The sequence below is a fragment of the Emiliania huxleyi genome, assembly GCF_000372725.1.
Source record: "Emiliania huxleyi CCMP1516 chromosome Unknown EMIHUscaffold_125, whole genome shotgun sequence".
Taxonomy (NCBI): domain Eukaryota; phylum Haptophyta; order Isochrysidales; family Noelaerhabdaceae; genus Emiliania; species Emiliania huxleyi.
In genome coordinates, this window is record NW_005201338.1 from 292,860 (window position 1) to 305,455 (window position 12,596).

The 12,596-nt window shown below is 66.3% G+C and overlaps 3 protein-coding genes across 3 annotated transcripts; 1 reads left to right on the forward strand and 2 right to left on the reverse strand.

The window, feature by feature from the left end:
• Window positions 1-118: 118 nt before the first annotated feature.
• On the forward strand, window positions 119-1,174 carry EMIHUDRAFT_225592 (hypothetical protein; the record flags this gene model as incomplete). Its single annotated transcript, XM_005789784.1, has 1 exon — window positions 119-1,174. One exon carries the CDS (start codon window positions 119-121, stop codon window positions 1,172-1,174), a length of 1,056 nt encoding a protein of 351 aa, XP_005789841.1.
• Window positions 1,175-1,651: 477 nt separating this feature from the next.
• EMIHUDRAFT_42242 (hypothetical protein) lies at window positions 1,652-2,512 on the reverse strand (the record flags this gene model as incomplete). Its single annotated transcript, XM_005789785.1, has 1 exon — window positions 1,652-2,512. A coding segment is annotated over one exon (861 nt), but the record flags the coding sequence as incomplete, so codon positions are not given.
• A 1,159-nt stretch (window positions 2,513-3,671) lies between these two features.
• Window positions 3,672-5,188, reverse strand: EMIHUDRAFT_225594 (hypothetical protein; the record flags this gene model as incomplete). Its single annotated transcript, XM_005789786.1, has 3 exons — window positions 3,672-4,679; window positions 4,759-5,013; window positions 5,093-5,188. The coding sequence occupies 3 exons, from the start codon at window positions 5,186-5,188 to the stop codon at window positions 3,672-3,674; spliced, it is 1,359 nt and encodes a 452-aa protein (XP_005789843.1).
• Window positions 5,189-12,596: the final 7,408 nt, after the last annotated feature.

A 12,596-nucleotide genomic window follows, 5' to 3' on the forward strand; every position in this document is an offset into this window, starting at 1 on the left:
TCTCTCTCGAGTGCGAGCCGCTCGCGGCTCGTACGCCCGCTTGCGGGTTCGAGTGGCGGGCCATAAAATTCGTGCCGGCGACGCGTGCACTCTTTGCTCTTTTGTGTGCGACACCAAGATGGCGTGCCCAGACTGCGGCTCCTCGGACCTTGTCGAGGAGGAAGGGATGGCGATATGTAGCTCCTGCGGATCGGTGCTCGATGCGAACGCTCTCCTTTATCCACACGAGTTCAACCCAGCGTCCACGAATTATCGACGTCCACAGCAGCTGAGATCTGGCCCGAACGTGGCGCGGGAAGAAGCACGCAAGGAGCAGCGTGCACAACGGGAGGCAGCGCGCGAGGAGGAGCGCGCCCACAAGGAGGCGGCGCGGAACAAAGCGCGAGAGGAGGAGCGCGCCCACAAGGAGGCAGCACGGAACAAAGCGCGAGAGGAGGAGCGCGCCCACAAGGAGGCAGCACGGAACAAAGCGCGAGAGGAGGAGCGCGCCCACAAGGAGGCAGCACGGAACAAAGCGCGAGAGGAGGAACGTGCACAGAAGGAGGCAGCCAAAGCAGAGGAGGTGGCGCAGAAACGCGCCCGCGAACGCGACGCGGAGCTTGAGGCAGAGGCAGCGCTCGCCGTCAGGTGGAGGGAACTCGCAGCATGGCAGCAGCAGAAGGCGCGGGCGAAGGCCTCGCAAGCGCCCTCGCAAGCGAGCGTGCAAGCGGCCGCTGCCAGAGCAGCCGAAGCCGCAGCGCAGGAGCGGGAGGCTGCCAAGAGGGCAGCCCGAGAGGAGGCAGAGTTGTGGCAGTCCCGCCTGAAGGAGCAGCAGCAGGCGCAGCTCAAGGAGGCCGGCCTCCGACAGCAAGCTCTCTTGCGCGAGGCGCGGCTGCGGCAGGCTGCGCGGCAAGTGGCGACCGGTGCGCCAAGCGCGTATGGCAGCTTTGACGACGCATACAAATCCGTCGACGACCTCTCCACTGACGAGCTCGTGAGACATGTGCTCGCGCAGGCGGAGTGCCCGTGGAAGTGCTTGTTTCTTGCCCCGCACGCGCCGCCTGATGAGGTTCGCAAGAGATACAAGCAGCTCGTGTTGCGCCTTCATCCTGACAAGACGGATCAGGTGCAGGCGGCGCAGGCTTTCGCAGCCGTTGAGTCTGCTTACCAACGGCAACGCATGATTCGGCAATGATATGTGTAGACGGGCTGGGTGCTGCGCTCTCGTCACTCTGGCCACCTCGCTCTCAGCCTCTCACCGCACACACGCGGCACCGGCGCTTGGCCTTGCCTGGAGTGTTTTGTTGTCAATACGTGAACTCCAAAAGTACCGCACCCACGATACGGCACGATTCGAATATGAGGAGGGCAGATCCGCCCGCCTCGCACTCCGGAGGAGGGACGTCGGCAGTCGCCCGTTTGCGTGCCGTCTGCGGCACGCGGCCGTGCTCCCGACCGCTGGCTCGCCACCCGGAGCGAGGCGGCCCCGGCGCACACCCCGCGGTCAGCTGACGGGCGGCGGCGCGCGGAGGCTGGTGCCGGAAGGGTGCTCCGGCGGCGCCGTCAGCGGCGAGGCGGTCTCGAGGAAGGGGCGCGGCGGGAGGGTGGCGGCCTCGACGGTCTTGTAGCTGAGGGGGGTGTTCGGGTCGTGGTCGTCGATCTCGCGCACCTGGTAGTCGACGTGCACAAAGCAGCGGTCCACCTGCTCCAGCCGCTCGATCTTGTGCTGGAGCATGATTCCCACGTCGTGCGACACGCGCAGCGGCGTCTCGGGCAGCATCACGATCTCAATCTCGACGAGGAAGCGCGGCCCAAAGTGGTACGCGCGCACGAGGTCGAGGCTGGCGGCGGGGTCGTGCGTCTCGGCCATCTCGCGCACCTGGTCGAGGAACTCCGGGTCGGCGGAGCGGCCGACGAGGAACTCGAGTTGCTCCATGCCGGTGCAGAGCCACGAGTGGATAATGTACACAGAGATGGCGACGGCGCCGACGGGGTCGGCGAGCCAGAGGGAGGGGGAGAGCTGCGTGAGCACCGCGGCGGCGAGGGCGCCCAGGTTGGAGAGGACGTCGTTCAGGTGGTCCTGCGCCACCGCCTCCACCGTCACGTTGTTGGTCTCTGCAAACTTTGAGCGGCACCAGAGGTAGAGCACAAACTTGAGCGCGATCGTGCTCGCGAGCAGCCCGAGGTCGTAGTAGGTCATGTCGACCGGGCGCACGTCGCCGTGCTGCCAGTAGCCGTACAGCGACACCAGCGCGTCGCGGATCACCTGCGCGCTCGCCATCGCCATCAGCAGCGCGCACGCGATGACGCCGACCGGCTCTGCGCGCGAGCGGCCGGCCGGGTAGAGGACCTTGGTGGCGCCTTGCTGGTCGGTCGCCAGACGGTTGGTGACGAGCAGGATGGCCTGCGCGAGCAGGTCGACAGTCGAGTCGACCAGCGCCGCGAGGACGACCATCGCGCCCGACGAGAGGTACACCCACAGCTTGGAGCCAAACAGCAGCACGTTGACGACGAGCGACACCATGTGCACCCGGCGCGAGAGGGCGTCGCGCAGCTCGCCTCTCCGGAAGGTGGTGAGGCTCGCCTTGGAGTAGCGAGAGAGCACCGACCGAGACACGCCCGACCGGATCGACGCCGTGTCCTCGGCCGGTCGGTGCACCTCGATGGTGGCGTGCTGCTGGTGCGGGTGCTGCTGGTTGCTGCTGTGCAGCGGCAGCGACAGGGAAGCGCCGTCGGGCATGAGCGGTGCCGTGAGCGACTCGAGTCTCCGCGGCGGCGAGCGGGACATTGCGCGGCTGCAACACCGAGCAAGGCAAGCAGAAGTGCACAAAAGAACTCTCGCGGTGTGCAGATAGGCTCGACACAGAGAATTTGCAAAAAACTGAACCCTGCTCGTTTGGGTTCGTCGGTCTTCTTTCTTTCTTACTCCCTCGCACAAAAGAACGTCCGACTATGCGACTAGCACACCTCAAGATTCCCAAGAAACCCGAGGACTCACACAGTCCCTGTGTGATGCACGCACGCCCTGCGAGCGGGGCGGGGTGCGCGCTGTGCCTCTCTCTGTGTTCGTGCGTCGCCCATCTCTCCTGGAGATGCCTGCTCTAATTATTTATCTATAAAAGACTTTTACGAGTACGCTCTCTGGTCGCAGGAGTCGCTAGGCGCGGCTCCCGTGGTGTACCTGTGTTAGTGCCAGTGCGCGCCAGTCCCGTGCTAGTGTCAGAGGGAGTTTTACACTATAAGCGACTCCTGCGAGGACGGCGAGGCACTTAGCTCCGTGCACTGACCGCCCTCGCCGCAGGCTACAAGCTCATTCACAACCTGCTGGTGCCAAAAGAAATCTACGAGTCACGACACTAGGAGTCACAAAAGAAACCCGCGCCCCTGGTTTCTTTCTTCCGTGTGTGTGCTAGACCTAGAGTACCTCCCCAGCAGCGGTCCCCCGGAGGCTGTGCCTCCAGCTGGTTGTACAGGTCCGTGCTTTGGTTTCACAACGCGTTTGGTCCTCGCTATGGTACGGCTCACCAGATGCGACAGGAGGGCTAAAATCCGGAATATAGACTGCCAAGAGGGTGCTCTAGGCCGCGAAGACACCACACACGGTCTCCCTACTCATGCGCGGCTAGCAGGAGGGTGCCAAAAATGAGGCGCGTTGTGAAACCGCAGCTGGCCCCGCCGACGGGTAGCACAGGTCATGAGTGAGGCCACGCCAGCTGCCTCGGGTGCTCTGTGTGGTCGGCCTGGACCGTGCCGCAAGCCTCGAGCAGCGGAGAAGCGCTGTCCTTGAAGTCCAGACATGCTTCGCCGCCGTGGCGCAGCGCCGCAGTGGCCAGTGCGAGCGAGCACTGCAGCTGCAGTGCTCGCTCGCACTGCGGCACCCATCGACTCCCTGCGCTCCGGGCACATTGGCAAATGTGCCGGCGGCCTTGTGGACGGCTCGGGCACGAATTGCACGACGGCGCGGCGTCTCGAGGCGGCCGTGTTGTGAAAACGAAGCTGTTGCGAAACCGAAGCCCGGACCTGTAGAGCAGATCCATCAGCTGCGTCGCGTTCTCCACGATGAGCACCTCCGGGTACCGCCCTCGCCACTGCCCCCTCGCAACGATCCGCGCGATCTGCTGCACTCTGGCTCGAGCAGTCTCCATCTCCAGCCAGATCGCCTGCCACCGCCAGATATCCGTCTCCCTCTGTCTCACCCGCCACTTGCTCGCCGCTGCGCGCCGCACCTCCGCCGCACGGTGGTTAACGAGGTCGGCCTCCGCCTGGGCGCTCAGAGCTTCCGCCCCAGGCTCCTCCATCGGCCGGGCTGGCGTGTCACCGCTGGTCGCCCCTGCAACCGGCCGCCGGTTCCACATCAGCCAAGGCATCGCCGCGAGTCGGGCGCCCGCACTCGTCTGTGTCTCCGAGAGGAGCTGCAGCGGAGCCCACTCCCCCCCTCTCACTCGCGCCGCATCAACAAACTCCCGCCAGAAGGCCGGGCCGACCCCATCTGGACGGCCGGCAAAGACTTGCGCCCTATGGAAGAACATGTGCAGGCCACCCGATATCACCTCGAGCGTTGCGTCCGTCCACCTGCCGTGATCCTCTGCTCGGCCGCGCTGCTCTGCCTCCGCCCGAGCCCGCCCCAGGATATCGCCGTACGCCCGTCCCAAGCGCACCGCTGTCTCCTCGTCGTCGACGGCCGCCGCCGCCAACTTGATCTGGAGCCACCCGACCGCCACGAGACGCGGCGACAACAGCAGGAACGGCGAGAACGTCGCGGCCCTCCTCCTCCTGCACCATCCCCTCGGGTTGGAACGCCTCAGCCAACCGCCGTTCCCATGAGCGCGTCTCCGCGGAGTCTGCCGCCTGCCACAGGAGTGGGCACGTCTTGTCGCCAACCTCGGCGTCGACGGTAGCGCCGCCGTTAAAGTGGGTCAGGTGCGTCGTTGAAAGGCCGTTCCCGCGTAGTATGCCCGCCACGTCTCCGGCGCCAGGCACGCTGAAGTCGACGACGGTGGAGTCGGCCGAGATAGTGAGGACGAAGACCGCATCCTCGTTCACGTCAAGTGACACCGCCACGTCTCGCCGGAAGGCGGCGGCAAACGCGTCGCGCGAAGTGGCGGCGACCGACCTCGTGGGCGAGGCTCAATGTCACGGTCGCCTCGCTCGCCGGCGCCGGGATCTTTGGTGCAGCTTCTCGGTCGCAGGCCCTCTCCAGGTCGGCCATCAAGGCCCGGATCTGAGCGAAGATGGCCGCGTCGGTCCCGTCCGTGTATGTGCGGATCACAGTAGCCCCGGGACGGGGGCGGGGCGGGCCTCACCCGGGACTCACCCCGAGACCCCACCCCGGGACGCGCCGGCTGCGGGTGAGGCCCCACCCCCGGGGCAGTGAGGGGCAGGGGCGGGGCGGAGCTCCTCAGAGTGAGGCGCCCCGGGTGCCCCCCCACCCCCGCCACCCCGCCCCCCGGGCACCCGACCCGCCCTCAGCTCTCAGCTCCCCACCACGCAAGGTGCAGCGGACCGACCTGGTGGGCAAGCGGATGATGAAGACCTTTGGCGGCCATGGCACCTTCGTCGGAGATATCGTCTCTTACGACCCGGAGACGGGATGTTACCAGCAGGTCACCTATGAGGACGGCGACAAGGAGGGCCTCTCGCGAGCCTCTGTCCAGGCTGGCGTGCGGCGATTCCAGGCCCAGGCAAAGTGATGCGATCCGTCTCGCCGAGGCGCGCTTTTTTGCGTCCGCCTCGGTAGATGTTAGTAGTTAGAGACTTTGTGCGTTTGGAGCAGTGCGGACTGTCTGTGCAGAGTAGAGTGGGGTCTCACCCGTTTAGTTGATTTGTAGTATTGTTCTGTGTGAGCGGTGGTGCCGCACAGGCCGCTCTCCCTCGCCTCGGCGGTGTGCGGGTGGTGCCGCGGCGTGGCGCGGGCCGGGGGCGCGCGGTAGGCGTACGGGGCCGCGTGCGCGTGGCCCGCCCGTGGTGCCCCTGGCTGGGTCGGGCAGCGAGCACCCCCCCGGGACGGCGCATCGCGAGTGAGGCCCCGGGGTGGGGCAGGTGAGGGAGGGGGCGGGGACGGCCGGGCCCCGGTGAGCCCCGGGTGAGGCCCGACCCCCCCCCGTCCCGGGGCTACTGTGATAAGCACATGAGGCCGCAGTTCGCCTTCCACAGCCGATGCTCCACTAACGGCTCGAGAATGCCGTCATCTGTCGACGCCAGTTCCGGTAGGGCCCGTCGCCCCCACTCCAGCAGGTCGGCGATGGCGTCGCACATTAGCAGCCCGAGCGACGGCGCCATCCTCTCCGAGCTCACCGGGTTCGCGACGACTCCCGCCAACCAGGTCGCGTCCGCAACATTGGACCGGAGAACAAAGGTGAGCGCGAGGAGCTTTGCATCGAGCCGAGGGAGACGCTGTGTAGTCCTTTCCGTGCTCAACGAGCTGGTCGGTTGAATGGAAGATCCTGAGCAAACGGAGCGCGTGACGACAGCAGCTATTGACGGCGATGTCGATGCACTGCGCTCGCTCGCTGAACAGTGCGGCAGCAAGGTGCTGATGGCAGCTTCGGCAGACGGCAGCACACCGGCACACGCCGCCGCTGCAAACGGCCGACTCGACGTGCTCCGCTTACTTGTTGAGCAGTGCGGCCCAGAGGTGTTGACGGCTGCGGCGGCGGACGGCAGCTCGCCAGCACACGCCGCCGCTGCGAACGGCCACGTCGGCGTGCTCCGCTTCCTCTGTGAGCAGTGCGGGCCAGAGCTGCTGACGATTGCGATGGCGGACGGTGTGACGCCCGCGTACGCCGCCGCCCTCGGCGGTTACGTCGACGCGCTCCGCTTCCTCTCCGAGCAGTGCGGCAGCGAGGTGCTGACGGCCGCGAAAGCGGACGGCGGCATGCCAGCGCACGCCGCCCTTGGTGGCCATGTCGACGCGCTCCGCTTCCTCGTTGAGCGGTATGGCAGCGAGTTGCTGACGGCTGCTGTTGCGGGCGGCAGCACGCCAGCTCACGCCGCCGCACTCAACGGCCATGTCGACACGCTCCGCTTCCTCGCAGAGCAGTGCGGCAGCGAGGCGCTGAGCGCTGCGGACGTGGCTGGCTGGACCCCAGTGCAGACCGCCGCTCTCGGTGGCCATATTGAGGCGCTCCGCTATCTCGCCGATCAGTGCGGCCTTGAGCTACTAACGGCTGCGAGACCGAATGGCAGCACGCCAGCTCACACCGCCGCTTTTGCTGGCCACGCCGACGTGCTCCGCTTTCTCTCCGAGCAGTGCGGCAGTGAGGTGCTGACGGCTGCGAGGGCGGACAATTTGACGCCAGCTCACGCCGCCGCTCGCAGAGGCAACACTGACGCGCTCCGCTATCTCTTCGAGCAGTGCGGGCCAGAGGTGCTGACGGCTGCGGATGCGGACAGTGTGACGCCAGCACACATCGCCGCTCTCGACGGCCATGTCGACACGCTCCGCTATCTCTTCGAGCAGTGCGGCAGCGAGGTACTGACGGCTGCGATCAAGGACGGGCGCACGCCAGCTCACTTCGCCGCTGCGAACGGCCACGTCGACGCGCTCCGCTTCGTTGTGGAGGAGTGCGGCAGCGAGGTGCTGACGGCTGCGACGGCGGGTGGCAACATGCTCGCGAATGCCGCCGCTCTTGCCGGCCATGTCGACGTGCTCCGCTTCCTCTCCGAGCAGTGCGGCCCTGAGGTGCTTGTGGCAGCAAGTGCGAACGGCTTCAGGCCGGCGCACGACGCTGCGCAGGAGGGCCACGTCGACGCACTTCGCTTTATTGTCGAGCAGTGCGGCAGCGAGGTGCTGACGGTTGCCAGGGCGAATGGCAGCACACCGGCTCACGCCGCCGCTGCGAACGGCCATGTCGACGCGCTCCGCTATCTCGCCGAGCAATGCGGGCCAGAGCTGCTGACGGCTGCGAGGGCGGACAGTGCGACGCCAGCACACATCGCCGCTCTCGACGGCCATGTCGACGTGCTCCGCTTCCTCTCCGAGCAGTGCGGCAGCGAGGTACTGACGGCTGCGATCAAGGACGGGCGCACGCCAGCACACTCCGCCGCTGCGAACGGCCACGTTGACGTGCTCCGCTTCCTTGTGGAGGAGTGCGGCAGCGAGGTGCTGACGGCTGCTGATGAGGGCGGTTGGACGCCCGCATACGCCGCCGCTCTCGAGGGCCATGTCGACACGCTCCGTTTCGTTGTGGAGCAGTGCGGCAGCGAGGTACTGACGGCTGCTGATGAGGACGGTTGGATGCCCGCGTACGCCGCCGCTCTCGGCGGCCATGTCGACACGCTCCGTTTCGTTGTGGAGCAGTGCGGCAGCGAGGTGCTGACGGCTGCGATCAAGGACGGGCTCACGCCAGCTCACTTCGCCGCTGCGAACGGCCACGTTGACGCGCTCCGCTTCGTTGTGGAGGAGTGCGGCAGCGAGGTGCTGACGGCTGCGACGGCGGGTGGCAACATGCTCGCGAATGCCGCCGCTCTTGCCGGCCATGTCGACGTGCTCCGCTTCCTCTCCGAGCAGTGCGGCCCTGAGGTGCTTGCGGCAGCAAGTGCGAACGGCTTCAGGCCGGCGCACGACGCTGCGCAGGAGGGCCACGTCGACGCACTTCGCTTTATTGTCGAGCAGTGCGGCAGCGAGGTGCTGACGGTTGCCAGGGCGAATGGCAGCACACCGGCTCACGCCGCCGCTGCGAACGGCCATGTCGACGCGCTCCGCTATCTCGCCGAGCAATGCGGGCCAGAGCTGCTGATGGCTGCTGATGAGGACGGTTGGACGCCCGCATACGCCGCCGCTCTCGGCGGCCATGTCGACACGCTCCGCTATCTCTTCGAGCAGTGCGGCGGAGAGGTGCTGACGGCTGCGATCAAGGACGGGCGCACGCCAGCACACTCCGCCGCTGCGAACGGCCACGTTGACGCGCTCCGCTTCCTTGTGGAGGAGTGCGGCAGCGAGGTGCTGACGGCTGCTGATGAGGACGGTTGGACGCCCGCATACGCCGCCGCTCGCAGAGGCCATGTCGACACGCTCCGCTATCTCTTCGAGCAGTGCGGCAGCGAGGTGCTGACGGCTGCTGATGAGGACGGTTGGACGCCCGCATACGCCGCCGCTCGCAGAGGCCATGTCGACACGCTCCGCTATCTCTTCGAGCAGTGCGGCGGAGAGGTGCTGACGGCTGCGATCAAGGACGGGCGCACGCCAGTACACTCCGCCGCTGCGAACGGCCACGTTGACGCGCTCCGCTTCCTTGTGGAGGAGTGCGGCAGCGAGGTGCTGACGGCTGCTGATGAGGACGGTTGGACGCCCGCATACGCCGCCGCTGTCAATGGCCAGGTCGACGTGCTCCGCCTTCTCGCCGAGCAGTGCGGCAGCGAGGCGCTGACGGCTGCGAATGCGAACGGCTACACGCCAGCGCACAGGGCCGCTGCGCATGGCCATGTCGACGTGCTTCGCTTCCTCGCCGAGCAGTGCGGCAGCGAGGTGCTGACGGCTGCGATCAAGGATGGCGACACGCCAGCGCACGCCGCCGCTGACAGTGGCCATGTCGACGTACTCCGCTTCCTCTCCGAGCAGTGCGGCAGCGAGGTGCTGACAGCTACGAACGCGGGTGGCTGGACCCCGGTGCACAGAGCTGCTCTCGGTGGCCACGTCGACGCTCTCCGCTATCTCGCCGAGCAATGCGGGCCAGAGCTGCTGACGGCATCGGACGGCAGTAGTCCAGCGCGCATCGCCGCAGTAAGGGGCAAGGTTGACGCACTCCGCTTCATCGTCGACCTGTCAGCCCAGTCGATTCCTACCGTTCTTCTCGACGCGCTCAAGAGGAACTCTGAGCACGCTCCGCTCGCCCTCGCCTGGCAGTCCCTGCTCAGCAGCCAGAAGCCCTCATTCTTCTCCTCCCGACCCGACCCTGCAAAGATCGAGGCTGCCCTCGCCGCCGCACGGGATGCAGGCGTTGCATCCAGCGAGCTTGACCGTGCAGCAGCTTTGCTACGTGACACAAAGCTGTTGCGCGCGCTCAACGGCCGCCCTGCCCCCAAGCTGCTGCTATCGACCATCGCGAGCAATGGCCCTGGCGCGAACAAGGCGGTTGTGACGCTGAGTGGCCTACTCGACCCGCAGAACATGCTGCTCAGTTGGGCGGCGCTAACGGCAGTCGCTGAGAGCCCTGATTTGCCATCTGACGTTCTCACGCCGCTTCTCTCGTGCTTGACGCGCGCCCGCGCTTACTGGTCGCCCGATGGATGGTCTGAGGACGCAATTGAGTGGGTTACGGCCGCTCTCGCGGCACTCGAAGCCAGCTTCCTCGTTCGCAGCGGCCCGTTTGAGAACTACCCGGACCTCATCCACGCCCGTCTCATCGGTCTGATGCAAACGACGACGCCCGAGCATCTGCGAGTTCGTGCCGCCTTCGTGCTGAGCCACGCATACACGCGAGGCTACCCCGCCGATGCGGCCAGCTTCGACGCCTCCGATGCTGCTGGTCTTCTCGCTCGCTCGGTGCGGATCAGTGCCGCTTGCTCGCCGCCCGCGGTGCTCGCGTCGGCCGCCGGCTTTGCACTGGTCGCCGCAGCCACGGCGGGCTTTGCTGCCGCGCAGCGTGCGCTGGCCAGCCTCGCTAGCGACAGCACGCTTGGCATTCTGCTTGGCGCGACGATCAGCGTGCCTGCCAACTGCGCCGTCCTGTGGGCGTCGCTCGACCCTGTGCAGCGGTGCATCGACTTTTACCCGCGCGCGATTGCGCAGCAGCTCGAGGCGGCGCTCGGCAGCGGCAAGGACCGCTGCATGCTCGGCGCCGACTTTTTCAACGCGACCGTCCACCTCCCGCCGGACGGCGGCTTTTACCAGACCACGCTCGGGCAGCACATGGGCCGCTCGGGCTATAAGGCGCCGGGCTTCCGCTCGGCGTGCCGCATCGTGCACCCGCGCAGCGCGCGCACGGTGACGCTGCACGGGCGTCGCGTCCAGGGAGAGTGGCGCCTCGCAGAGAGCGGCGACGACGCCGAGTACAGCTTTGTCGAGGTCGCGCCGGCGCACTGCATGCTGTGCCGTGAGGCGGCGGAGGAGCTTACGTCCTTGCGTTGGCCAGCCGCTTTGGTTGCAATCGTACATGCCATCCTCAACGGCACCCAAGGCGGACTCTCCGCAGAGGTTGTGGGTGCCCTGCTATCATGCGCCGGACCAGCGGAGCTGCCTGAGCCTATACATTCCGGCGACTGGCTCTGCGATGCTGCAGCGCTCCTGTTTGCTGGCCTAAGTGAGCTCGAACACACTAAGGAGACTGCGGAGCTCGTCAAGGCGGCGCGCTGGGTCTGGGAGCACGCGGCCCAAAGCCGGCTGCTTCGCGACGGACACCCATGGCAGCCACTACTTTTGCAGAGCATGCAGCGCGCCGCCGACCGCATTGAGGAGCTTGAGGCTCGTGCGGCTAGGCATGACCAAGAGGATCTGCTGCAAATCGTGAGCGGCGCTGTGGCGGTGGCAGAGGTGGCGACAAAGCATTGCGCAGTCGGCGTCGTCGACTCGGCTCCCGCCCGCATCCTGAGTGAGCTTCGCAGCCTCGAGCGTACTTTGCAGAACGAAAAGTTCGAGCTGATGGTCTACGGCGTGTACAGCGTTGGCAAGAGCAGGCTGCTGCAGACAGGCTACCCGGGTCTGAAGAATATGCTGCCTGTCTCCTCTAAGGAGTGCACCGCGCACCTGATCAAAATTGACGTCGGCAGTGATGGCCAGCGCGGCGAAAGCGATGCCGAGCTACATTTCGACTGGCAGTCCGTTGTTAAAATGGACTCGACGCTGCGCGATTTGCTTCCAGACAAGGTTCGCCGCTTTCTTGAGGAGCCGCACGTCCGAGAGTTCATCGATGGCTTTCTGATGGAAGACGAGCAGCAATCGCCCCCAACGTTACCGCTTTCAGAGGAGGAGGTCAGCGCGTGGGCTCGCGTCGATGGCGGCAGCGATAGTACGAGCATCAAGGCCCTTGCTAGCGTGGTTGATCACATCGCGGTCAGCGTCACGGTAGACGCCGACTGCCCGCGGTACAACATCATCGACGCCCCTGGGCTTGGGGCCGACAAGAGCCGACGCGACATCGCAGAGCGCCACCTGCGCAAGTGTGACGTGCCCATCGTCATCGCCTCCTTCATCGACCTCAGCCTCGAGCCGCTTCAAGAGGCGCTGCGGCAAATCAAGGCCAGCGGCCATCAGCCAATTATCGTCATCACGAAGCTCGACGAGCAGTACACGCGGCTCGGTGAAGACCATCCCAGCCAAGACCTGTCCGCCCTTATGGAGGCAAGTATGGCGGACGCACGGCGGATCTTCGTTCAGGCCGGTTTCCGAGAGTCAGATGTCCACTTCGTTTCCGCGTACTGGTTCGAGTTCTCGAAGGATCGGCAACGTGCTGCGCGAGTGCGCGCCGCGCTTGAGACTGCGGGTCTGCCGTCCGACGAGGACGAGTCGACTGCTCGCGAAACCCTGCGCCGCCTATCCGGGATCGACGCCTTTTGGGATGCCGTCGACGAGCTAGTCATGCGCGATGCGGCCAGACGACGTGCTGGGAGGGTTTGCGAAGAGCTGGCGCAGCACCTCTCCCAGCTGCTTGGCATGCTCCTCGACCAGGACGGCTTGCTGA